General features: G+C 49.6%; 2 protein-coding genes across 6 annotated transcripts in view; both read left to right on the top strand.

Moving 5' to 3' along the window:
* Window positions 1-5,204: 5,204 nt before the first annotated feature.
* On the top strand, window positions 5,205-24,457 carry ZBTB21 (zinc finger and BTB domain containing 21). Of its 5 annotated transcripts, XM_081027420.1 has the most exons (3): window positions 5,205-5,323; window positions 17,189-18,777; window positions 19,372-20,842. In XM_081027420.1, exons 2-3 carry the CDS (start codon window positions 17,202-17,204, stop codon window positions 20,361-20,363), a joined length of 2,568 nt encoding a protein of 855 aa, XP_080883546.1. In that variant the 5' UTR covers window positions 5,205-5,323; window positions 17,189-17,201; the 3' UTR covers window positions 20,364-20,842. The 5 variants fall into 5 exon arrangements, with proteins under 5 accessions (XP_080883546.1, XP_080883542.1, XP_080883543.1 ...); XM_081027416.1 differs by having other exon boundaries at window positions 17,189-24,457; XM_081027417.1 differs by lacking the exon at window positions 5,205-5,323 and adding an exon at window positions 5,579-5,632 and having other exon boundaries at window positions 17,189-24,457.
* C2CD2 (C2 calcium dependent domain containing 2) overlaps window positions 5,205-25,238 on the top strand; it is a gene marked incomplete at its 5' end in the record, with an annotated part of 89,326 nt that continues 69,292 nt past the window's right edge. Inside the window, one exon of the mRNA XM_081027470.1 lies at window positions 5,205-5,323. The remainder of the gene's footprint in view (window positions 5,324-25,238) is intronic.

Raw genomic sequence — 25,238 nt, 5'->3', positions numbered from 1 at the left:
AAGGAACTATATTCCCCACCTCCTGTCATGATAGCAACTTATGGATCAGCACATAAGAAATCCCATCTAAACCCATTTTCTTATTCTACACAGTTCATAATCAAATACCCAGAATTACTAATGCTATCACACACACACACACTCAACTCCCGATCCTGCCTAAGGCAAAAGGGTTGCTAGAAACTGGTGTGAAGGAGATGATGCAATCCTTCTGCCAATGACAGCTGTCTGCTGAGGTGTCTTTGGTCTTAAAGGACCAGGGTGGTGAGGAGAGAGCGGAAGAGGCAAGCAGGCCCTTCCAAGAAAGGGCAGCACACATCTGTCTTGTGCTTCTGGTTGGGGAGGCGCTTCATCTTAGCACCTCCCTCTTTTTTTATGATAATGTTTAAAGACAAAGCTTGTCAATTGTGAGAACCCTGTGGGATTGACACTGAACTCGACCCAATTCCAACCGTGCTGAAGAGGGAGCCCAGGGCCCCTCTAGTCCTGAGCCTAACTGATCCTTTGACCTGGTCACAATGAAGGTGGCTGTCATAAAGCATTCACACAGCAACCTAGCATTTCACCACTTCCCAATCCCTTCCCTGTTTCTCTTCTCTTTATCACATGCATTTCAAAGACCTTCCCCACTGCTAACATGCAAGGAGGAAAACTTTCTCACCTATAGCAGGTTGAATACTCGCCTCCAAAGCTGTCAGGTCCTAAAGCCTGGAACCTGGAACGTGATCTTACGTGGCCAAAGGGTCTGTGCAGATGTTGAAGTTTTTTGATGGGGAGATTTTCCTTACTTTTCCTTCGTAAGGAACAGGCAGAGGGAGATTTGACACACAGAGAGAAGGCAGTGTGACCACAGAGGCAGAGGTGGCTACAAGCTGAGAAATGCCAGACGCCTCCAGAAGCTGGAAGAGGCCAGGGATGGATTTCCCCCTAGAGGGTCCAGAGGGAGCACAGTCCTGCCAGCTCCTTGATTTCAGCCCAGGGATTCTGCTGCTGGACTTCTGGTCTCCAGAACCATGAAAGAATATATTTTTGCTGTTTTAAGCCACCAAGATTGTAGTAATTTGTTACAGCAGCAACAGGAAACTAATATATCACCTTCTGCCCCAACTTAATTTTTTAAAGGGACAACCTCCCAACTGACAGGTTGGGCAAATGTGGACATTTAGACGCATGTTCAAAATGAAACCGACAGTTAAGAGAATCACAGCTGACTAAAACTTCCTACTTCCAAAAATGCAGAGGCTTATGCTTTTGAACCCATATAGATGTCCCTCCCCCAAATTGTGAAAGGGCAGTTGGTTTGGCACAAGCAATGCAAACAAACCAGGTGACAGTGTACCAACAGCACAGAATCAGCACAGGTTCTGAGGGAAAACTAGCCGCGGGCGGCAGCCCTAGCAGCGGGCCCAAAGCTTGGGAATATACAGGTTAACAGACAAGGCGGGCGTCTGCTCGGGAGCCCACACGCCCCGTGCGGAGGCTGGGCTGCCAGCCACCAGGAATCAACGAACAGATGTTCCAGCGCAGCGACTGAGGCCCGGGCCAGGAGGCGTTGGCTGACGCTCGGAAGACCACTGAGACCTGCAGGCAGATTGAGACGAGAGGGCATCCCTGCCAGTGCCTGGCCCAGTGTGGTGGCTGAAGCTGGTGAAGGGGAGAGCAGAGAACTTGCCTCAACAACCCTTCTGAGGCCACGCCAGCTCTGAGGCTGCAGACATCAGGTCTGCTTTTAGGGAGATAATGTGACTGAAAAGGGGACGACTGGGAAGGGAAGGAGCAAAACCGAAGCAGGAACTTGGTTGAGTGGCTGCAGCGATTGGCCCTGGAGCGAGGCCAGAGCAGCGGGAAGGTTGGTGACGATAGATTTAAAAGGCAGACTGATAGGCCTTAGTGACAGCTGGAGGCAGAAATTGAGAGACAGGAGTCTAGAATAACCATCACGTTTCTGGCTTGGGGAACAGGGCCCAGGGCAACCGCATTAAGTCAAACGGATTGGGATGGAACAAGTGATGGGAAGATAGAAAGGAGACAGGAAGTTCAGCTGTGAGCTTGCTGAGTGCCAACTGTGGGTTATCCAGATGGGGATGTCGAACAAGAAGCTGGCTATATAATGTTGTGAACTGTGTACAAGTAAATATACCTGCAGATGATGTTAGCGACCCTCTTGGGACGCATCCAAGTACGGACAATACTCAGTAAAACAATCTCGCACTCCTCCCAGAGGCCAGGCACTGTGCTAGACCTTGGGCAGGCACAGGAGACAAGACACTCACAGGAAGGTGACAGGAAGGGTACCGGCAGGCTGGGATGACTAAACAGCCATTTTGAGTTGCTGCCTCAGCATTTTACCGTATGACAACACTGTCCAGTCTGGACATTTAGATAAGAAGTTGAGCCTTAGGATTCCTGTCCCAAGTTCCCACTTTGTTTTTCCCAGGGTGGCTTTTATAATAATCGCTTAGAGTTGAGCCCGTGAAAATAAGTAGTGGCCTCTGCCCCTACGACCTTATAAGAGGGCAGGCAATTAAGTTTGTGAACTTGTTGCGCCGATGTTGCTAACCTTTTTTGATATCAGAGGGATTAGTCATTATGAATTTGTACCAACTGGACACACAGTTAACCAAGTTTGCTATTTGGAAGTGCTGAAAAGGCTGCGTGAAAAAGACGACCTGAACTTTTCACCAACAATCATGGCTCTTGCAATGCACCAGCTCACACGGCACTGTCTGTGAGGGAGATTTTAGACAGTAAACAAGTAACTGTATTGGGACACCCTCCCTTCTCACCTGATCTGGCCCCCAGTGGCTTCTTTCTTTACCAGAAGATAAAGGAAACATTGAAAATAAGGCATTTTGATGACATTCAGGACATCAATGGTAATACGACGAAAGCTCTAATGACCATTCCAGAAACGAGTTCCAAAATTGCTTTGAAGGGTGGATTAGATACTGACAACAGTGCATAACTTCCCAAGGGGAGCACTTCGAAGGTGACCGTAGTGATATTCAGCAGGAGGCATGGAGCACGTGCTCTAGGATGAGTTTGCGAACTTAACTGTCAGACCTTGTAGGTGCTTCTACCCTTCACCAAAACCTTCAGTTAGGGAGTGGCGTGGTAACTTTCACTTTTTAAAAAGATGACTGACCGAAATATGAGGATGGATTAAAAGGGGGAATCCAGAAGATGGAAGAGCCATTGGGAAGCTACTGGGGTGGAAAGTGGTTCCACTATCAGAAACATTCGGGAGGTCCGTGAACCACCCTTGGTCATAGGCTGAACACCGGAGATAAAAAGAGGGGCAGCGGTGGCAGTGCCCAAGTCCCTGGCTTAGGCAGCTAATGTCCCAGGGATGGCTGAGACTGCCCCGGGTGAGTGTAACAAGAGTGCCAGGTCAGGATCTCAGAAAACCCAGTGTGAGGCCGGGCACAGGCGGAGGAGCCAACACAGGCGGCCGAGAACCAGGTTCAGACAAGAGGCAGAAAGTCCAGGGGAATGAGGAGGCGTCCCTGAAGTCTGTGGCTTTGAAACGGGCATTGGAAAGAGTCACAAATCAAAGAGGCCAACTGAAGAGTGAAAGCTTTGTGCTGGATGCAGCAGTCAGGTCCCTTTCAGTGAAACGGAGAGTGCCAAAGCCCGATCCAAGGCTTCAAGTGGAGACCCAACGCGTAGCTTGCCGAGGCCACGAGAGGCCCACGGCATATGCAGCGCACTGAGAACTGCACACCCGGCTGGAGGCTCTGGGTTTTGCTCCACAGTTCGGAATTCATCTTCTCACCCGGAACACGAGGACAACCATGTGAAGTCACCCAGCTAATCCAGGGGACCCTAAAACCCAAGACCCTGGGAAAGACAATCACTGTCGCGTTCTGCTTTAGGTACAAAGTCCCTTTTTGCTGTAGCACCATTCAGTTCAAAACAGACATTGTTTTCAAGTGTGTTTCCAGGCCCCACCGGCTCCAAGTCAAGTAGCTGTTTCAGTCTAGTCGTCGAGGGCGCAGCTCGGTGGCCCAGGTGGGGATGGAGCCGGACACCTTGTTAAGGACACGTGTGACCAGCCACCCCCATAGACACTTTTTAAAGTCTTAAAAGCTGGTTGGAGAAAATGTTTAGGTGCACGCTTCTTCCTTTCAGACGACGGGGACTCCTGAGAACAATGCGACGATCACGATAACAGAGCTGTTAATTGGGGGACAAGTACTTCATTTTTATCGACCTAATGCAAGATTATTGCTCACACGTTCCACAAATTATTTTACCTGAATTCCACTTTCGTAAATTTTTTTGGAAATTGACAGACGTTTGAACAACACTGGCGCGCTGCTCCCTTTACTTGTCTGACAGAACCTTCTGGAAGCGCGCACGGCGCGGCGGCCGTCACACTGCCTTTCCCGCGTGCACCGCAGGCGGAGCTTCTCACTAACGGGCCTGCACCGCTCGGGGAAGAGCGCGAGGCGGCCGCTGAGGACCGGCCGCCCGGAGGGCACGGCCCCGCGGCCGCCGTCCAGGCCGACGACGGAGCGGCCGCTGCAGCGTTTCCAGCAGCACCGCCCCGGAAGCCGTCCACGCCGATTCCCACCAGCGCCCGTCCGCGCCCAGGCCGCCGCGGAGGGAGGAAACGCGAGCGCCCGGGGTCAGCTCTCGGCCACCGCGCACCCCAGCGCTTCCGCGCGGGCCGTGAGGCGTCCGTGCTGGGGGCGACCCGACGGACAGCCGCCGCGAGCCGAGCCGAGCGTCACGGGCGACGAGCACGCGACCGCGGGGGCCCCGCCCCGGCCCCCAGCCCCGCTCGTGCGCCCGCGCTGCCGTCGGGGGAACCGACCTCCTCGGAGGCGCCGCCGCACGCGCCGGGGCGGGGGCGGGGCGAACAACCGCTGCGAGCCTCGCGCGGGCTCCCCGCGCCGGGGCCCAGCGGGCCGCGCTGCGCCCCGCGTCCCGGCTCCCGTCGCAGCCGCCCGGGACGTCCCTCGGGCCGGGGGAGGGCGCGCAGCGGGCGGGAGGCGGGCCCGGCAGAAGCGCGGCGCTGGGCAGTAGTAGGGCAGGCGCGGGAGGACGCGGGCGGCGCGGCGGCGGCGCTCTCGTCAGGCCCGCCCTCGCCGCGCCCCGTCCCCGGCGCTGCGCTCCGCCCTCACCCCGCCCCTTGGAGCCCGGCGACCAATCATAGCGCCACGCACGTGACGAGCGCTGCCTGCGATGACCTCATCCCTGGTGTGGGATGACGTCAAATTCAAGATGGATGGAATCACAGCGGCAGCGGCGGCTGCGGCGCGCGCGAGCCGAGTGTGAGCGGAAAGGGGCCCGGCGTCTGCCTCCGGGCTGAAGGCCGGTGAGTAACTGTCACGCCCCTCTCCCTAGGAGAACTGCGGGGCCCCGTGGGAGGCCACAGCCTCCCCACAAAACGCGGCCTTTCCTGACGTAACTCTGAGGTGATTTCTCTCTTTTTTCTCTCCACCAGTGGGTTGCGGGCTGCGAGCGCCTCTGCGCGTGCGCCGGCAGCCGGTTCTCACCGAGCATGCCCCAGACTCCCACGTCGCCGCTCGTGCCTTCACACTGCGCATGCGTCGTGCCCGCACTTGGCCTCGCCCTCGCCACTGCGCACGCTCGGTCCCTCACTGGGCTTCCCTCGCCCGGCCAGGTGCCCCTAGAGGCGGACGCGCCCGCCCTCGGCACGAGCCCCTGCGCGGAGCGGTTGGGACGCCTTCCGGTCAGGGGCGCGTGCCCCCGTCCCGTGCGGGCGTGGAGGCGGCCGCGGCCGTGGGGGGGCGCGGGGCGCGCGGGAGCGGGAGCGGGAGCGGGAGGCTGGCCGGGACGCCGCACCTGCCGCGGCCCTTCCCGCCCGCCCGCCCGCGGGCCCCGCCTGGCGGCCGCCGCCTCCACGCCCGGTGGCCCGAGCCGCCTGCCCGGCGCGCCCCGCCTCCCGGCCGGCCCCGCGCGCCTGCAGCGCCGAGCGCTCTCCTCCCGCCGCGGGCCGGGCCGCCTGCTTCCCCGAGCGCGGCCCCGCGTTGCTGCCGGGCCGTGGACGGTCCCCCGTGGGAAAGCCCTGCTGGGGAGCCTGCGGCCGGGGGCGGCGCGGGGCGCGGAGACCGCGCTGTCTGAGTGTCCGTGTCCCCGGGCCACTGGTGGGGGGCGGGCTGGGTACCCCGCTCCCGAAGGCCCTTCCCCTGGCGGCCGCAGAACCGCCCCCCGCCCCGCGCCCGGGGCTGCGCTGCCCGGGATGCCGCCGCGCCCGGCTCCACGCGCGGGGTGCGTGGCCTTAGGGACGGTCCCGCGGCGGGGCAGCCGGGCTCGCGTGGCAGCTGGGCTCGCGTGGCAGCTGGGCTCGCGTGCCGAGCCTGCCGCGCCGCTGCTCCGGCCCCGAGGCGCCGCTGTGTCACCTCCTCCGGCCCGAGGCGCCGCTGTGCCACCTCCTCCGGCCCCGAGGCGCCGCTGTGTCACCTCCTCCGGCCCGAGGCGCCGCTGTGTCACCTCCTCCGGCCCGAGGCGCCGCTGTGTCACCTCCTCCCGCCCCGAGGCGCCGCTGTGTCACCTCCTCCGGCCCGAGGCGCCGCTGTGTCACCTCCTCCGGCCCCGAGGCGCCGCTGTGTCACCTCCTCCGGCCCGAGGCGCCGCTGTGTCACCTCCTCCTCCGGCCCGAGGCGCCGCTGTGTCACCGCGCAGTCCGGCGGGGCTGGACCGGCGACCGGCTCAGCGCTGAGCGGCCGTCGCGGCGCCTCGGCCCCGGGAGGAGCCCCGCCCGCAGCTCTCAGAAACCTTTCCCTCCGGGGTCCGAGTCCGTCCCTCCTTCCCGCCTTCACCTCTGACGGGAAAAGGAAACAGGGATTGGAGGCGTTGCTTTACTTACTTAAAAGTAACTTCGTCTAATTAATTCTTCCTTTCCACACTATTGAGTGGATAGTGTGCTTCCTTCTGTGACAATAAAAATGGACGGAGACATCACCCTGGCCCTCGGGGAGTGACAGTGTCTGTGGAGGGGGCTCAGTGTGCGGCGAGCGGGGCTGTGTGTCCAGGTGAGGAGGCCGTGCCTGGAGGGACATTGTGCTTGGCCCCAAAGCCAGTGACGCTGGGAGAGCAGGTTCCAGGCCGCTCACGAGGGACGTCCGGCAGGTCATTGTGACTTCCTCAAAAGACAGAGAGGACGTTTCTGGCTCGGGCGACCTGATGGTTGGCAGAACCTAGCTAAGCGGGGAACGTGTGAGGACAAGCAGAGGCCGGGGAGAGGGGTGATCATGCCCGCCGTCCTGGGCACGTGGGGTGTGCTGTGATGGAAGGCGTTACTGGGCCCCTGGGAGGCTGGAATCCCAAGGAGAAGGCCAAGCAGAGGCACAGGTTTGGGCGTCATCATCCCGTGGTAATTAAGGCCACAAGAGCTCCGACCAAAAGCACAGGAAGCGCCCCGTGCCGAGCTCTGTGACAGATGCTGCAGCAATAAGGTGAGCAGGTCCAGGTCTCCATACAGCCTGGAGTGCGGTGGTTCCTCCGCCCAATAGACAGCTGCCTGGCCTTGTTCTAAGCATTAGGGACACACGGCTGAGAACAAGGGTTCTTCCTTTTAGGGACTCACATGAAGGACATAGCTGTGAAAGCATGTCACCAAAACGTGTTATTACAGAGAGCTGAAGTATGGCAGTTTAGATGAGCTGGCTAGGGACACGTTGCTAAAGCTTGATGGAGACAGGGACATTTGAACTAGATTTTTCGGTAGAAGTCGGCCATGTAAAGGGAGGGTATGAAAGATATTTTAGAGGGTGGAAGTCAGATCTGCAAGTCTGTAGGAAAGATGGTAAGCAGTGCCCAGCAGGAGTGGAGAGGTGGCCTGTGACCAGAACATGCAGAGTCTTGCATGCCACTCCAGTGCTTGGAGTTTATCGAGGAAGTAGCAGGAAAATCAGTATAATATTCTAAAGGAGACCGGGGATGGGGCCAGCTTTATGTTCTGAGGGAAAAAAGGCTTGATTTCTACTCTGCATCTGTTTGGAGTGTCAGAGTACGGAAAATCAGTAAATATTTATTGTGCAAGATACTATGTTGGGCATTGTGAAGGGTCACAGATATTAAACAGAGTCTCAGTCCTGTTAGTCCTTAAAGAGCTAACACAATGACTAACGATATGAGACAGTGAATAAACAACAGTAAATGGTGCCACTCTGCATGCTACAGGAGGTGAAAGGTGTTTGCTCCGTATAGACTGAAGTAGTGAAGGAAGGTATATTAGTTTTTTAGGGCCACCATAACAAAGTGCCACAGACTGGGTGTCTGAACAGAAACTTATTTTCTGGCGGCTCTGGCGCCTAGAAGTCGCAAACTAAGGTGTCAGTAGGGCTGGCTCCTCCTGAGGCCTCCCTTCTTGGCACGTAGATGGCCGGCTCTGTTCTCACATGGTCACCCCTCTGTGTTTGTCCTAGTCTCCTCCTCCTCTAAGGACACTGTTCAGATTGGAGTAGGGCCCAAAGACCTCATGTTAACGTGATCACCTCTTTAAAGACCTTATCTCCAAATACACTCACATTCTGAGGCACTGGGGTTAGGACTTCGCATATGACTTTGGTGGGGGACACGACCCAGCCCATGACAGAATGCTTAATGGAGGAATGGGAGTACGAGCTGAGCTTTGAAAGAGGATTCCTGTGGAGCTGAGTGCTGGGGAGGGGTTAGGTGAAGTCTGCAACCCTACAGATTGGGTGATGGAAGAAGCCGTGTGTGCACGTTGTATCTGAAGCAGGAAGTCATCCCAGGGGGTAACTAAGGAAAAGGCAATCTAAAAAGTAGTTTGAAACTAGATTTACAGAGCCTCGTAGCCCATGTTTTGAAAATTTTGCATTTTAGCCTAATGGAGAACCAGTTTTCATTATTTTGTTTTTAAACAGAGTCGAAGCTGGCTCTTCTCACTCAGGTCTTAGATCTCATGTAACGTGTCACATGAAGGCTTCTCTAACCATCCTCTACAAACCCCTAGTGAGCTCACTCAGGGCATCCTGTTTACTTCCATTGTAGCACTTAGCACAAGCTGCACTCAGCTTTATATTTGTTTCCTTGTTCACATCTGCTTTACCTCACTAGAGTGTGGGGGCCTTGTCTGTCTTGTGCACCCCTGTATTTCAGATATATCCTACCATGCCTTGCACGTCCGATAGGAGCCCAATAAATAAGCTGAACTAATACTAGCAATACTTAATGTGCACATCCGGTGAACGATCAAAGCTTTGCTTTAGGAAGCTCGGTCGAGCAGCAGTATTATCAAGGATGGACTCGGAAGGCATGGTAGGAATAGTGAATACTACTTGGAAATATGTGGTTAGGGTCATTTAATAACAAGAACAGAAATTGGTTTGCTTGAATAGAAAAGGAATTTATGGTAAAGATACAGGATTGTTCTTGAGGTTTAAGGAAAAAACTAAAGAATTGGTCCAGGAAGGACAGAAACCCTGGGAGCTGCAGGCATCTGTGTAGTGGGCCCTGGGAGGCGGCTGCCGAGATAAATCAGCCCACTCAGGTACTGCCTGTGTTCTTGTTCTTGGCCCGTGTTCCAGCGAGTTTCCAGTGGGCCTGGCTTGGGCTGTACCCCTACCCCTGAGCAAGGGAGAGCAGTGCATCAGACTGTACTGGGGCGGCCGAGGGTGGTTCTTCCTCAGGGCCCTCCTCCAGCAGGGGGAGGGGTGGCCAGGGCCAGACAGGCCGAGCTGTGTCACAGTGGAGTCATTCAGCTGGGTGTGCAGAGAACACACCTTTAACCAAAATGAGACCTTCTCTAGAGGCTGAAAATGTGGTGAGATGGGATCCAAGGGAGTGACATTACTATCTTGAAGGATCAGATAAGCCAGGCTAGCTTTGAAATCTGAGGAACTTAAGATAATTTCTGGATATCTGCGTTGTCCCAAAGTCAGAGCCGGCTTCCTGTCACCATCTAATAGTAAAATCAAATGGAGAGAGTCGGGCTAAATCCAGAGGTAGGTTTTGGGGCTGAATGGTGTGTGTGTTTATATTCCAACGTCAAATGTAGATGCTTTTTCTAACTAGGTTACACGCATCCCTATTTTTGCCAGTGTCATGGTTAGGACTGGAGAAGCATTCCAAAGAATTCTGTAGAACTGGTAGTAAGGCTTTTGTGTCCTAGTCTTGGAGCCAGTTTGATTCATAATGTACCTTAGCTCTATATCAGCCTGCGTTTTAGTCTCCAAAACTTGAAAGTCAGTGAGGTAATTTTGGTCCCATCCTATTTTCCTTTCTCAGCCCCTCACTCATCTTCAGGTGTCTGTTTATCTGATTGTGGACTGTGCTTTGCTTTTCTGTTTCTATCCCCAGAATACTCCGTATTCCAAAATTGCCTGCCTCCCATCCATCTCCTTAAAAATCTTAACTCCTTACAACTGATCTAACATTGGTATAAAGAGGAAATTATTTGCATTGAATTAAGTTATGAATTTGCCGTTCCTTAGCATTTAGTACCTGAGGAATTTGAGGTGGTGATAGGAATTAATTTTCTGGAATCCAGTTGTGAAGCGCTTTGTAGCCATGCTAGGGTATTGAGGCCTCAGGCCAGGCCAGGCCAGGCCAGCCTTCCGGGGTTTTGAAGCCCTGGCAAGGTCAGATGAGTGTCTCTGAAAAGTGTCTGTAGCAGAAATGTGAAGAATGGAACCCAGGGTGTTACTATAATAGTCAAGGGAGCCATGAGTCCCAAAGCTTCCTGACGTCCTCACTGTTCACTCAACCATCCTCCCACCCCTGGCCAAATGAACTGCTTCCTGAAATCAGGATTATCATACGCTTTTTCATCCTTCATCATGCGTCTGCCCTACCACGGGAACGCGCGCTACTGGACAGCAGGCAGCGGGCCAGCTCACTCATCTGCTGTCACCAGCACGTCCTGTGATACGTGGTGGCATACAGTGGCCCACATACACATTTGGGAAAGGAAGGAAATTAAATGTGTGCTTGCCATATAGAAAACACTGTGTATACTAGGAGCTTTCAAACATGCGAGTGTTGTTTTGTTCGTCATGAAAATCCTATGTGGTGGGTAGTGTTAGCCCTGCTTAACAGGTTAAGGAGACGAGTTAGTACTTAGAAAGGTTGAATGCTCTTTATACGGTTACATACTTACTAGGAGGCAAAGCCAGGATTTGAGGCAAGTACACTGATTTGAAAGTCTTCCCCATGGAGCTGTGATTTCCATGAATTGTTAAACATAAAGATTCTCTCATTTTGAAATTTCAGGAAACAACATGAAATAGAAACCATTCAGGCAGAGTTTGGGAAGATATTTGTGTGTGAGGAGCCAAGTGGTAAGCAAGCCAGCCCTGTCGCAGAATGTGGTTTTCCTGGGGGATTTCCTCCCAGCTTCTGCAGTTCCTAAACAGGCCTTTTCTTCCACATTTCCCCCACTTTTCGGAGCACCAGGGTTTTCCCACCATGACTAAAGTGGTAGCAGGAACACCTGCACTGGTGAGTCAGGTAGAAAGAAGTGAGCAAAGGACAAGGAACAAGACATGCACGCAGTGGCAGTATGTATACGTACGAGCTTTTACGTTGATGACACACGGTCATGGCTAAGTCAGAGGCTGAGGATTCACATAAAACTTGTGTGAGAAACTGGAGTTTGATGAGCCGGCAGATTTACGGAGAAGCAAGCGCATCCAGCAGCAAGGCTGGCTCACCTGAGGGCGGACGAGCAGAAAGGGCAGGTTTGGAGAAGGCAGCCTGCGCATCCGCCAGCCGCACAGGGCTTTGCCGGCTTATCATGATATTGAGCAGGTTTGATCTTTTCCCCTTTTTGCCTGCATTCTTGCTGTAGCATTTTGTGTTTTTAGTTGTTAAACTCAATAAATAGACCTACTGTCGTTACAACACGGAATTCCAAAGTGTTAATTGTTTGCAGCTCCACCAGGAAAGGGGCCATTGTTTTTAAGTTTTAATAATTGAATGAAAAGGTAAGAAAGCAGGGTGTCACCCTGAAGGTGAGAAGGCTGCACTGCCCTGTGTGCTCGCTCTATCCTGTTGTGCCAGACGTCGAGCGCCTCTGTCCTGGGCTACGGGACAGGGTGGCAAGGTCACTGTCCTCTTACAAGGTCTCAAGTGTAGTCCCCAGGGCCCTCGTGCCTCCACCCCCTCCAGCCTCGTCGCCTACCATCCCGGCCTGTATCCTTTGCTCCAGCCTGGCACTCTGGCTTGTCTCTGTGCTGTTGGACATGCTGCTCCTGTCCTTGAAATGTCCTTTGCCCTTCTTGACTCTTCCCACACTCTCACTGCTTCCTGATCGGGAGGCCTCTCGTCTCTCGCCTGGTCAGTGCCATCACCTGGAATCCCTGTGTGCCTTTGCACATACTCATCTGGTGCTTAGCATTCTGAAGTGGGATGACAGCTGCACTTCCCCTTCCCACGCAAGACTTCAAGCACCGTAAGGCAGGATCGTGCTTGTCAGATCGTCTAGCCAGTTGGAGCACATGCTAGACAGGCGCCTGATGTGAGAAGCGTGTAACCTGATGACTAAGTCCAGGCTCTGGGGCCAGCCCCAGCCCCACTGCTAACTGATGGGTGACCTCGGGCACATTGCTTGACCTTTCAATGCCTCCATTTCCTAATTTGTAAAACGGAGGATGACAGAACCTAGCTCAGGTGTTTAAGTGAGAATTAAAAAGGGGAAAGTAGAGGTGGTGAGGCGTGGGGGTTAAGAGCATGGCCTCTGAGCCAGTCCCCCGGTGAGTCCTGCTCTGCTGCTAATCTCTGTGTGACCTGGAGCACGTTACTTATCCCTCTGTGCCTCAGCCTCCTCATTTGTAAAATGGGGTACTGATTATACCGACAGCCTGGGGTTGCTCTAAATACTGAGTTAATGCAGGAAAAATGCTTACGGTATTATATGGCGGGAAATGTACAATTAGCGTTTGAGCAAGTAGAAAGGAAAATAAATACTGTAAAGTAGTAATCAGGCACATCAGGAATTTGGACACACTTAGCCACTTTACAGGCAAGCAGTCTCATTGGTAACTAAATGGAAGTTATAGTCAAATAAATAGTTTTAATCCCAAATAATTCTCAGGTACAGTGACTGTTTCTCTTAAAACTCAACTCTGAGTGACTTACTGTCCCCTAATTCCCAGATGTTTTTGTTCAGAATATAGAAGCCTGTGGCTCACGGGAATGAAAGGAAGTAGAGCAAAAACAAGGATGATCATTTGAAGAAAGCAAAAGAAGGAAACTCTTTTGAACAATGAAAAGTGAGAAAATGGTGACAGCATCTAGGAACGGTACAGGTGGCATGTGGAATAGCATTTGCTTCACGTCCGGGGACATAGAAAATCTCACTGGATTTAGTCCTCACACAGTTCCTCAGCCTACACCTATAGTTTCATGTTCCCTTGATGTCTTAGTTGGGGTTCTCCCGAAAGCAGACCCTGAGACAAGCATTCACGTGCAGATGTTTACTTGGGAAGTGATCCCAGGAGGCACAAGAAAACTTGGGAAAGTGAGGCAGGAAGGGGACCCATAAAGGGGTGCCTGCTAACCCCTTAGGTTTAAGCTAACCTCAAGCTTTCTGCTAACGGTTAGCATATCAAAACTGAATTCCTGAAATAAATCTGAACGGATTTTTCTGTCAGACTTCATCTCCACTAAGAGCCCCTTAGAGACATTTTTAACCCTTACATTCTTCCCCTCTACAGTCAGTCCATTAGTAATCTTAATGACTGCCTTCACTGCTGCCCCCTGATCCGGGTACCATCCTGTCTCACCTGCGTCACTGGAGGAGGCGCCTAGGCCTAGGCCGTCGTCATCATCTCACCTGTATCACTGCAGTAGGCTCCTAGCTGGCCTTCCGGCTTCCACCCTTTCCCCACTTTCCATGGTCCATTCTCAACAACGTAGCCAGCAATCTTTCTGAAACATAATTCAGGTCATTGTCATTCCTCTGCTCAGAGTCTTCCAATGGCTGTCCACTGTTCTTCCACCCTTCCCCCAGCCTGCACAGCATCTCCTCCTGCTTCTCCGATGTCATCTTTCATGGCTCCCGCTGCAGCCCTGCTGTTATCTGGCTTTCCCTCTGCTTGTAACACTCTGCCCTCGGTGATCCTCGTGGCTCATCCTTGTCTCCTTCGAGCCTTCTCAAATCCCTTTTTGTTGGATGAGTGAGTGAATGAGTGACGTGAAGTTCCTGGTACAATTTGTAATGTGTTACAGGTACTGTTTTCTCATTTAATTCTCATAATAGCATTGTTTGGTAATTGCTATTATCCTTATGTCACATTGGGGAAAACTGAGGCTCAGAGAGGTTGATTAGCCCAGAGCACTGACTTCAGACGGTCTTGACTCTGACATACAGGGAGAGACATACGGTACATCCCAACCAACCCAGTACTTTCTTACATATGTGGGGATGTGTGCACGGAAGTGAAATGGAACTTTCTCCCCCCCACAACAGTTTTTAAGCCATTGTCTCTCAGTCTAGTTGTGTAGGACACAGCTCCCTGGCCCACGCTGGTATTAGGAGCCTTGCGCTTCACCTGGCTGACGCAGTCGGTCACCGGTCTCGTTGGTCTGCCGCTCACAGCAGCTCATGGCAGCTTTCGTAGGCTGCCGGCCACTCAAGGTTGCACACGTCAGCACACAGTAGCTCATGCCAACCTCTGGGTGCTCACGGCAGCCCAGCTCCAGGGAAAGCTGTTGTTCACAGTCTCAGCTGTAGAGGGCGCAGCTCACTGGCCCATGTGGGAATTGAACCAGCGACTTCGGTGTTAGGAGCACTGAGTTCCAACTGCCTGAGCCAGCGCGCCACCCATGGGAGTTTCACAAGATCTTAATAAGCCTTACTACATTGAGACGTTCTGACATTTTCCACTCTGCCCTAGTCATTGTTTTTTTTTTTTTTGTGATAGTTTCACACCGCTAAATTGATTTTAAGAAACTCTTTGAAAAGTTCTTGTCCAAGCTTTTGATCCTGCATCTGTTGCTTTTACCTGTGGCAACATCTGAACTAGCGTTCTCAAGTTATTAGCACTAAAAACAATGTTCAATTCACGGCTGAGTTGGTAAGTGTGGCATCATAAGCATATTTCTTTCTCTGCTAACCTCTGTAAAAGATGACAAGAGTTACTATGCATAGAAGTAGATGTGTAATTATAAAGAGAGTACAGTAGGATTAAGGGAGAAATTAAAATGGCTAACAGAAAGGGAAAATACCTTTGTCAAGCAATCACAAGTGGAGGACTTACGGTTGACCACTGATATGAAATGATGGTAAACAGAAATGAACAGAACTCAGTACAGTCTGCCCAAGGTGCTTGTTTGGGACAGGCTACAGGCATTGTCCCTGGAAGTAGTGTCATGCCTCTGAGTCCGTTAAATTGATCAGCACCATAACGGAGTCAGAATAATATTAAGGAAGGTGTGTACAGTGCTTGGTCACTCCAGGTAGGTGGCCTACCGAACTGTTCCTTGTAGGCTTCTAAAGAGCCCTGGTGCTAGACCAGCAAAGGCTGATCTGCGAGGCCAGAGGAGAGCCTGCATGTGTGCTGGGTGTGAATTTGGTGCCTGCAACTTGCCTTCTAGAGAGTGATAAAACTGTCACAAGTAGTCTTAGTTACTTTGAATCAAAATCAAACCAGAGATGTGGCCTTAGGTAACAAGCGTAAGTGAAGGCTTAGAGTTGGAGAGTCAAGTGTCACCTGTGTGAAATGGCTTTCTCTTCATTGACAGCATGATGGGCTTAATCTGGGCCGTTTTTCATTGATACTGAATGAAATGCCTATCAATCCTGCAATTTCTGAATATTGCATAGCATTTGTCAAGTCCTTACTGCGCGTATGTATGAGATGTAGCTCATCTAATCTTGGCACCAACCCTAAAGGAGGGCACAGTTGTTGCTTCCATTTCTTCTCTGATAATCAGAGAGGCTAATCGACAACAGGAAGGAGCCAGCATTTTAACCCCAGCATCTCGACCAGAGCCTGCACCCACCACTAGGTCTTCGTGTCTCACCTTTAGCTTTGAATAGAATTTCAGTGAAATCTCAATTCAAACCCCTTAGTTTAGAATTAGTAATAATTCATTTTAAACCCAGGCCAAAGTTTCTTTTGTGCCGTGTTGTACGTGATTTGGTAAGAAAATAATATTCAGGAGACCGCAAGGTGTTTAGCATAAGAAAGAAGACAAACTCATTTATTATTTAACATGTCTAACCCTTGTTAAACACTGGGATGCAGTGGTGATTAGCAAATGACTTTTCACTTCCCAAATTTACACCCGTTTTTAAAGGCCTGTCAAGACCTCTCCTTTCAACCCACCGTTAACAATTCCCATTGTGGGGAGAAAGAAACTTATCTCTGCCTTCCTCGGTTCTTCCAGCTGGTCTAAGGATTATGTCACATGAGACAGATTAACGAGAAAATAACCAAATGTAGTTATGTAGCACGTACGGGAACCCCACATGCTTGAGATGGTCAGAGACGGGAAATGAGGGGTACATGACATCCTGAGCTCAGGGTGAGGTAAGGCGCCTGAGGCCTCAGAGGGTCATTGCAGGACGATAAGAAGAGCAGATGTCCAGTGGTTAGTAGTTTGCCCTGCCCTGTAAAAAGGTCAAAAAAGTTTATCTCTGTTAACCTATTATTATGGGCAAGGCCCCTAATTCATTTCTTCTAGGTTGTTGTGGGCGGGGGTGGAAGTTTCTCGTGAGCCCGCAGGGTCTCACTTGCCCTTAGCTCAAAATAATTCGCATACCACAGAGGCACATCTTGGGGTGCTTGTTCTGAACCCCTACACAGTAATACAACAGATTGCCTTTTAGAATTAGAGACTTCAGGCATTTCCATACTTCATACTTATTCTCCGAACTAATAGAACCAAGCATCAAATAGATAAGGATCCTACATAGTAAACCATTATTTTTAAATATTGCTTCCTTACATACCTGCCACGTGCTGACAGCCTTTTTTGATGGTGTGAAAATGCCTATGTTACAGTCTCTCGTTCCTAAAATTCCTCATTTAATGATTGATGATCTACTTAAGCCATGAGACTGTTTTCTCATATTTTCCATGTTATTAGATAAGATTGTTCATCCAAAAAGCACTTGTGTGCCTACAATCCGTTAAATATTGGCACCTATGAAAAGACAGCTGTGGTCCCTGCCGCTGAAGAGCGTTTCGTCTGGTGGAGACCTTTTCCCCGCATTACCCACAGTAACTTACACTTTGTCTTTCAGATAAGCCCAAGCAATGGAGGGGTTACTGCATTACATCAACCCGGCACATGCCATTTCTCTCCTGAGTGCGCTCAACGAGGAGCGTCTCAAAGGCCAGCTGTGTGACGTGCTTCTGATCGTTGGAGACCAAAAATTCCGAGCTCATAAAAATGTCCTGGCTGCCAGCAGTGAATACTTCCAGAGCTTATTCACAAATAAGGAAAATGAGTCCCAGTCTGTATTTCAGCTTGACTTTTGTGAACCAGATGCTTTTGATAATGTTTTGAACTACATTTATTCTTCATCTTTGTTTGTCGAGAAAGGCAGCCTTGCGGCTGTGCAAGAACTAGGCTACAGCCTGGGGATTTCCTTTTTGACGAACATTGTTTCTAAAACCCCTCAAGCCCCCATTCCAGTGTGTCCCAACAGAAAAAAAATATTCATAGAACATGATGAGAACAGTTCTCAAAAGAGAAGTGTCATCGTCTGTCAAAGTAGAAACGAAGCACAAGGAAAAACCGTCAGTCAGAACCCCCCCGACAGCAGCCACGCTCCGCGGGCCTCCCCTAGCATTGCGGTCAAGACCAGCACCAGTAAGCCACATGTTCCAAAGGCAGTGGAACCACTTCACAATCTGTCACTGACCGAAAAGAGTTGGCCCAAAGATGGTCCTGTGGGCTACGTGAAGGCTCTTGAGCACTCTGCAGCTTTGGACGACGCCAGCAGGAGCAGTCTGGGGAAAAGGAACGCCGCGCTGCCTTCCGCACCGCTGCAGGACACAGAGGCAGCGGAGGACAGACCAGGCGCCAGCGCTCAGCTTCCCAAAGGAAAAGCCATAGAGCTGGCTTTGAAACGGCCGCGGCCACCTGTCTTGTCTCTTCGCAGCTCCTCCGAGACGCCCTATCTGCTGAAAGAAACCAGCCGAGGCGGTGGGCCAGGCGAGGATAGGAACTTGCTGTACTACTCGAAGTTGGGCTTGGTGATCCCGTCCAGCGGGTCTGCTGCTGCGAACCAGAGCATCGACAGAAGCGGCCCGCTCGTGAAGAGCCTCCTCCGCCGCTCACTGTCGATGGACAGCCAGGTCCCTGTCTACTCGTCCTCGCTAGATTTGAAATCTTCCCAGGGGCCCTCCTCAGGGCCGGGGGATGCGCCCGGGGCCGCGTTTGGCGCTTTGTCTCAAAAGCCATCTTTCAAAGACAGCAGTGAGAAGCCCGTCCTGGACGGGCGGCCTCCAGCCGCCCAGCCGCACCGTCTCAGGTCCTTGAGTGCCTGTCAGCCCGCGGAGAGGGAGGGCGCCGAGGTGCGAATCAAGACGGAGCCCCGCAGCCCGCTGGCGGACCCCTCCGACATCATCCGCGTCACGGTGGGAGACGCCACGGCCGCGTCCTCCGGCACAAGAGACCTCTCTCTGAAAGCAGAAGACGATCAGAAAGACATGAGCAGGCTCCCGGCCAAAAGGCGGTTCCAGGCGGACAGAAGGCTGCCGTTTAAGAAGCTAAAGGTGGACGAGCACGGCTCCCCGGTGTCAGAAGATAACTTTGAGGGCGGCTCGAGCCCTCCGCTCCTCCATGCAGACCTTCCAGACTCTGACTTGAATAAGGAGGAATTTGGTGAGTTGGAGGGCACAAGAGCAAACAAAAAATTTAAATGCAAACATTGCCTTAAGATCTTTAGATCAACAGCGGGTCTTCACCGGCACATTAACATGTACCATAATCCAGAAAAGCCCTATGCCTGTGACATCTGTCACAAACGGTTTCACACAAACTTCAAAGTGTGGACCCACTGTCAGACCCAGCACGGCATCGTGAAGAATCCGTCACCGGCCTCTAGTTCACATGCCGTTTTGGATGAAAAATTCCAGAGAAAGCTGATTGACATAGTGAGAGAGAGAGAGATTAAGAAGGCCCTGATCATTAAATTGAGGCGCAGCAAGCCCGGTTTTCAGGGCCAGAGTAGCTCCCAAGCCCAAGCCATCAAGAGGAACTTGCGATCGCGAGCCAAAGGAGCGTACATTTGTTCGTACTGTGGCAAAGCCTATCGCTTTCTCTCGCAGTTCAAACAGCACATAAAAATGCACCCGGGAGAGAAGCCCCTTGGAGGACACAAGGCCGCGAAGCCGAGAGAGCACGCTGCCCTGGGCCCAGTAGAGAAGGAGGTTTTCCAGTGCCGCCTCTGTAACGCTAAGCTCTCTTCTCTCCTAGAGCAAGGAAGCCACGAGCGACTGTGCCGCAGCGCAACCGTGTGCCCTTACTGCAGCCTCAGGTTTTTCTCGCCCGAGCTCAAGCACGAGCACGAGAGCAGGTGTGAGTACAAGAAGCTGACGTGCCTGGAGTGCATGCGCACGTTCAAGTCGTCCTTCAGCATCTGGCGACACCAGGTCGAGGTCCACAACCAGAACTCCATGGCGCCGGCCGAAAACCTCTCCCTGCCCGGCCTGGACCACAACGGGGAGCTCACGGGCTCCTCCAGGCCCCAGGCCGAGCCCCCGAAGGCGAACCACGTGGGCGCGGCCAAAGACGACACCGCCTGCAGCAGCGACTGCTCGGAGCAGGTGAACTTCGACTCGGAGGACTCGTCCTGCCTCCCCGAGGACCTCAGCCTCTCGAAGCCCCTCAAAATCCAAGTGAAAGAGGAGCCTGTGGAGGAGCCCGAGGCCGAGGCGCCCGAGGCCAGCGCCGCCCCCAAAGGAGCCGCGCCCAGCAAGGACCCCGGCTTGTGGCCCTGCGAGAAGTGCGGCAAGACGTTCACGGTGCCCAAGCAGCTGGAGCGGCACCAGGAGCTGCTGTGCTCCGTGAAGCCCTTCATCTGCCACGTTTGCAACAAAGCTTTTCGCACCAACTTTCGGCTCTGGAGTCACTTCCAGTCCCACATGTCTCAGGCTACCGAGGACTCGGCGCACAAGGAGTCGGACGTGCGCCCTGTCCCCACAAACTCGCCGTCCCCGCCGCCTCTGCCCCCGCCACCCCCGCTGCCCAAGATCCAGCCGCTGGAGCCCGACAGCCCCACGGGCCTCTCTGAGAACACGGCCCCCACCACGGAGAGGTTGTTTGTGCCCCAGGAGTCGGACACGCTCTTTTACCACGCCCCGCCCCTCTCGGCCATCACATTTAAGAGACAGTTCATGTGTAAACTTTGCCACAGGACATTCAAGACCGCCTTTAGTCTTTGGAGTCACGAACAGACCCACAATTAGAAGGCCACCCCGTCCCCCCTGTAACCACAGGGGGCAGCCTCCAGATTTCGGCCTGCATTGTGAAATGTGTCATAAGAAAGAACCCATTTTTACAAAAGAATAATAAAGGTTGGAAATTGTTATGCTTGAATATAAGTTTGAGGTAAACTGATGTTAATTAGTAATGTCCTTACTTAACTGAGGAAAACTAAAAACTGTGCTTCTGGACCTGCAGTCACACGTGATGCGACTTCGTGGGTGTGGAAAGCCGCTCTCTCTGGTGGTCTGCATGACTCCTCATTCCACAGCGTCAGCAGGCTCTTCTACTCGGGCTGCTTTTGTTTCCTTACTGATTTGCAGTTAGTGAAATACTATTATAGGATTTCTTCTTTTGATTATATCAGACACGTAAGTTCTAGTTAAATCTCAGCCATGTTTTTAAGTCCAGAATGTACCAGGAAGAAGTGGGGTAGTTTGCAGTATCGATTGAGGTCTTTAGCAATAAAAAAAAAAAAAAAAGATAAACCTCAACTTTAATAAATTATCCTGACACTTGATAAAAATATTTGGCATTTTTGGTCATGTAGAACTTTTTTTTGTATGAAAATTGTGAAAAATTTAAATCAGCAATAGTAATACTTAGATTTTTGTAAAACAAAAACTTGCTCTTGGGTCATTTAATATAATTATTGATGGAAGACTTGGGCAACGAAAATATGAAGACTTCTGACAGGCCTCTAAGTCAGTTTACAAGAGCGTCAGTGGCGATAGGCATTGTCACCAAAACGGTGCGTGCTGTGCACATCACAGTTCTAAGTTCAGACCAGCATTTGAGGACTGGAAATATTTGGTTTTCTCGGATTTATGCTGCCACATATTGAAAATCTGAGTGTATTTGGGACAAAGATAACATGGCACTAATTTTGAATTTAACAACATTAGGATAACAAATAAGAAGGTCGGGACATATATTTACACGGGTCCGTAGCCCCCTGAGTCAGGACAGCTGCTCTGAATCCTGAATTAACCATTTCCCTCCAGGGTCTTGAAGCAGAGGACAAACACCACACTGCATGCAGTCTCTACGTGCTTTTCAAGGACAATATTTGCAGCATCCAGTTTCCTGCTTTTGTCTTGTGTTGAGTTCCGTTAGAATTTGTTGGAGTTTATCGTGGTGAAACATCCATAGTGAAACCATTCTGCTTTGAGTTGCTGCTTAGTATTTCATAAATCCATATTAAAGTGTACTGTCAAGGGTTCAAAAGTAGTTTTTCTACTTATTTTGGCCCATAGGGTTTAGGCTTCTTTTACTTTTTCTTATTTCACATAAGTTGTAATTAAAAGCCTTTTAGTAGGTGTTAAATCCAAAGTTCAAGGGGCTGTTTCAGATGGGAAAATGTTTATTTCACTTGTGTGTGGGGTGGGGGGGGCAGGGGCGAGATTAGATATATAAAAGAAAAATTGTGGAAACTATGAAACCCTTTTAAAGGTAGTAATATGGATCAAGACTCCAAGTTTATTAACTGTTGGCAAGCTATTCTTTCAAATTTAAAAAATCAACTACTGTGACTAAAATAATTTGCTGAGTAGTTAAAATTTTGTGCCAGCAGGAAAGACGTGCCCTCGGTCGGTCTCTACCCACATTCCATTATTAGTGGTAGGAAAGATAGTCTTTTTATTGAAACAAGCATTTTTATAAAATACGAATTGACTTTGAACATTATAGAAATTATATATGAACTTTTTTGCCTTTTATTCTTTCATTTGAAAGTTACCAAAAGTCCCAAAAATATTTCAGTGGTTACTGCCTATTTCTAGTCTTACTTGAATTTGATGGAGAAAGGGGAATAAAATTAGAGTTAATGATTATTACCATCTTTCTTGAAGAAATCTATGCATTTTAAAGACAAAACTAAAGCATAGGATTTTACTTGAAACATTAGGGTGGATTATCATTCATTGAGGCCATTCCCCATATAAGCGGTATTTCTTGCTCTGCGCACCTCGGTAGCTGTCACTTCAGAAGAAGAGTTTCCCTCAAAGTAATCATTACTTACAGCTGTTAGAGTATCTATAAGAGTTCCACGATACACAGTATCTTGGCATTGTAAATCAGTATCCCAAGACTTGAACCTTTATGCTACATTTTTGAGGATTTTTTAATGTTAATCAGTAAAAAATATTTTTGATCTAAATATAGGCTCTGCATATCTGTTGGATTTTAAAAGGTCGCCAGTGTTTTGTCTTGTTCACATTTTTGTCTAGGCAAGGAACATAAGATTTCAAGTACAATTTTGAACCAAAAACATTTATAATGCAGTTCTGGTTTTTCTATTACTTTTTATACTGTATCTTAAAAGCACTAGGCTGAAAGAGTTTATTTTGGTGGTCAAAAAATAAAATATGCTTCCACTCATGTAATAACTATTTTAAATGTTAAGTAAACTAGTGAAAGACATGTTAATTACTTTATTCAATAAACAGGTTTTTTAAGAATGTTTATCTCAGCCAGTGGGCAAATACTTGGTATGAGACAACTTGGTCTTTCATTGTTACAACTAACTCTTTAGCAAAGATATTCTTGAAAAAGTTTTTTCTGATTGTAATAAATTTTTGAAAATGTAGAAAGCTCATTATTCCTTGTAAGTATTCAGGATGCCTGCTTTTTTATGCCGTTGTGGAAAGAATGTAAGATGTTTTAATATATTCTTTGTTAATCTAAGAATCTGTTATTTTCTTCAGGTTGGGGAGGGAGGGAAGAACACCGTAAAACATGTTTTTATCAAGGTAAGCAATGGAGGTAACAAATAGTGTACATTTTTTATAGTAATATTTCAAGATTCATAGAATATTTACCTTTCAAACTGGTTACAGTTAGTATGCATTTATAATTTTATCAAAATATACGACTAACAATTCAACAGTAACGTCATGTGCATTTGTGTGGAGGTGTAAGTGGTCCTTGGTTTTCTGATTTGGAACGGTCATTCTAGCCTTCTCTTTAAAAATGTGCCCCAGCACTTCATTGGCGAATATGTAATCCACACACAGCACCCTTGGTGCTGAGAATAGAAACTGAGACAAGAATAAAACATGCCCTTTGGTGGAGGCATGGGGTGCTTTCCTCTGCGGGCAACTGCACAGTCAGGGTGAGGGAGACATAAGAATTAACTGATCTAAAGTCAGCCTTTGTTCCCTCAAATTTCTGTGTGTGTGTGAGCACGCGCACCTACAACCCAGGTGCTCTAGGAAGTCTAGGAAGTAAAATTATTTGAATTTTCTTACTACAGAAATAATTAGGTGTCATTCATGACAGGTTTCTTTATAATTGCACTAATTAATATTGGAATATTACAAGTCAGTTTTATCAATTTCTGATGTCTCCCTGATGTGTTTTGCAATAATTGTGAAAAACATTGGTTGAAATAATGCCAACACATACTCTTTAATAAGTTCTGTAACACTGGCTTTTTTAAGTTTTCAAAATAGGTTTTTCTCTTATGGCTTTAGCACTTTAAGAAGTTTGACGTTTGCATAATTTCCAGTTTGCTCGTTCAGTGCTTTTCTGTTTTCTAGCTATGGCATTGCCACGTGACAGAAGAATCCCGAATAGTCAGTGTTTAGATTCTGGAGGGGAAAAATGAGTTAATGTCAGGTTTTTTAAAAATTCCTTTTAGAGACAGCCATTTGAGAACCAAAGTATTTTACTGTAAATTTTTAAAAGAATTGAATTCCATGCTCTTTGGTCATTTTTGAGTGCTGTCCAGGTTTTCCACAAAGTTGTCCTTGGTTAATACTGATTTTCAAAAGTTGATCATTTCTTATTGACATTCATCCAAGACTTTCAAAATTTTCATTAAGTAAGTGCTTATTGTTAAAAGAAAAACAAATGTGGTTTTATAATTGTGTATATTTTGTTGTCATATGCCTTAGCAGAATAAAACATGGTTCAGTTTTCTTTAGGAATAAGTTGTTTTGGACTGAAAATTCATAGTAAAATAGGATTTCTATCTAATGTTAATCCATTGCTTATTTGTATCCAATTCTTTTGTCTGTTTACTTTGCTTAAATCTTGACTAAGAATGATTGGAGTCAATAAATTTGTACTGTATTTTGTTTTGAGTCCTGGTCTCATTGCTATGTTTTGCACTTTGATAATAATGATTAGGAGCGTTCACATTTATGAAAGTGAAGAGAAAGTCTCCTATTTTGCTAATGTGACTCGCACTGAAGAGTTGGGAGAGAGATTTACTTTTTCCCAACAGTAAAGGTTGCTTGTAGAATTTTAAGTATGCACTAAAGCTTCACTTATTCGGGCACCAAAAATACAACTAAAACCACGTAAGCAGCAGTCTGCCTCTCCACCTTCTTCTTTACTCCTCAAATTAGTACTTTTTAAATGATCATGGAGTGAATGCATAGAAAAGAAGTTTTTAAGCACCCTGAATTGACATTTCAGCACAGCAATTGATCAGCTTGTTCTATTTCATAATTTAAAAGCGCTTGTCCACATGGCAGCATCGTTTTGCATTCTAAGGAGGCACTTCCGTAACACCGGGCTGTGTTAACTGGATCACGGTATATTAGCTTCCCCTGTAAAGAGCGGAGCGGAGCTCGAGGCTTTTCACGGGTCACCACCAAGCTGGCTGTGGAAAGGGAGGCAGAGGAGAGACGGAGCAGGTTGATTAGTACGGACACTCCACCTTGGACTTGTACTGGGCTCTCCCAGTGCTTTGCTTTTCCTTGTCCGATACCGTAAATTCGCCTTTCTGGGGAACCTCTGGCCAACAGTTTTTTGAACACACTACACCAGGAATAAACAGCATAATCGTTAATCTCCTTTAGCCCTCCAATTTGCCACCACACGTTTTGTTTTAAAAACTTAGCTCTGCCCCT

The sequence above is a fragment of the Rhinolophus hipposideros genome (assembly GCF_964194185.1).
Source record: "Rhinolophus hipposideros genome assembly, chromosome: 2".
Classification (NCBI taxonomy): Eukaryota; Metazoa; Chordata; class Mammalia; order Chiroptera; family Rhinolophidae; genus Rhinolophus; species Rhinolophus hipposideros.
This window is presented reverse-complemented; position numbering and strand designations above follow the sequence as displayed.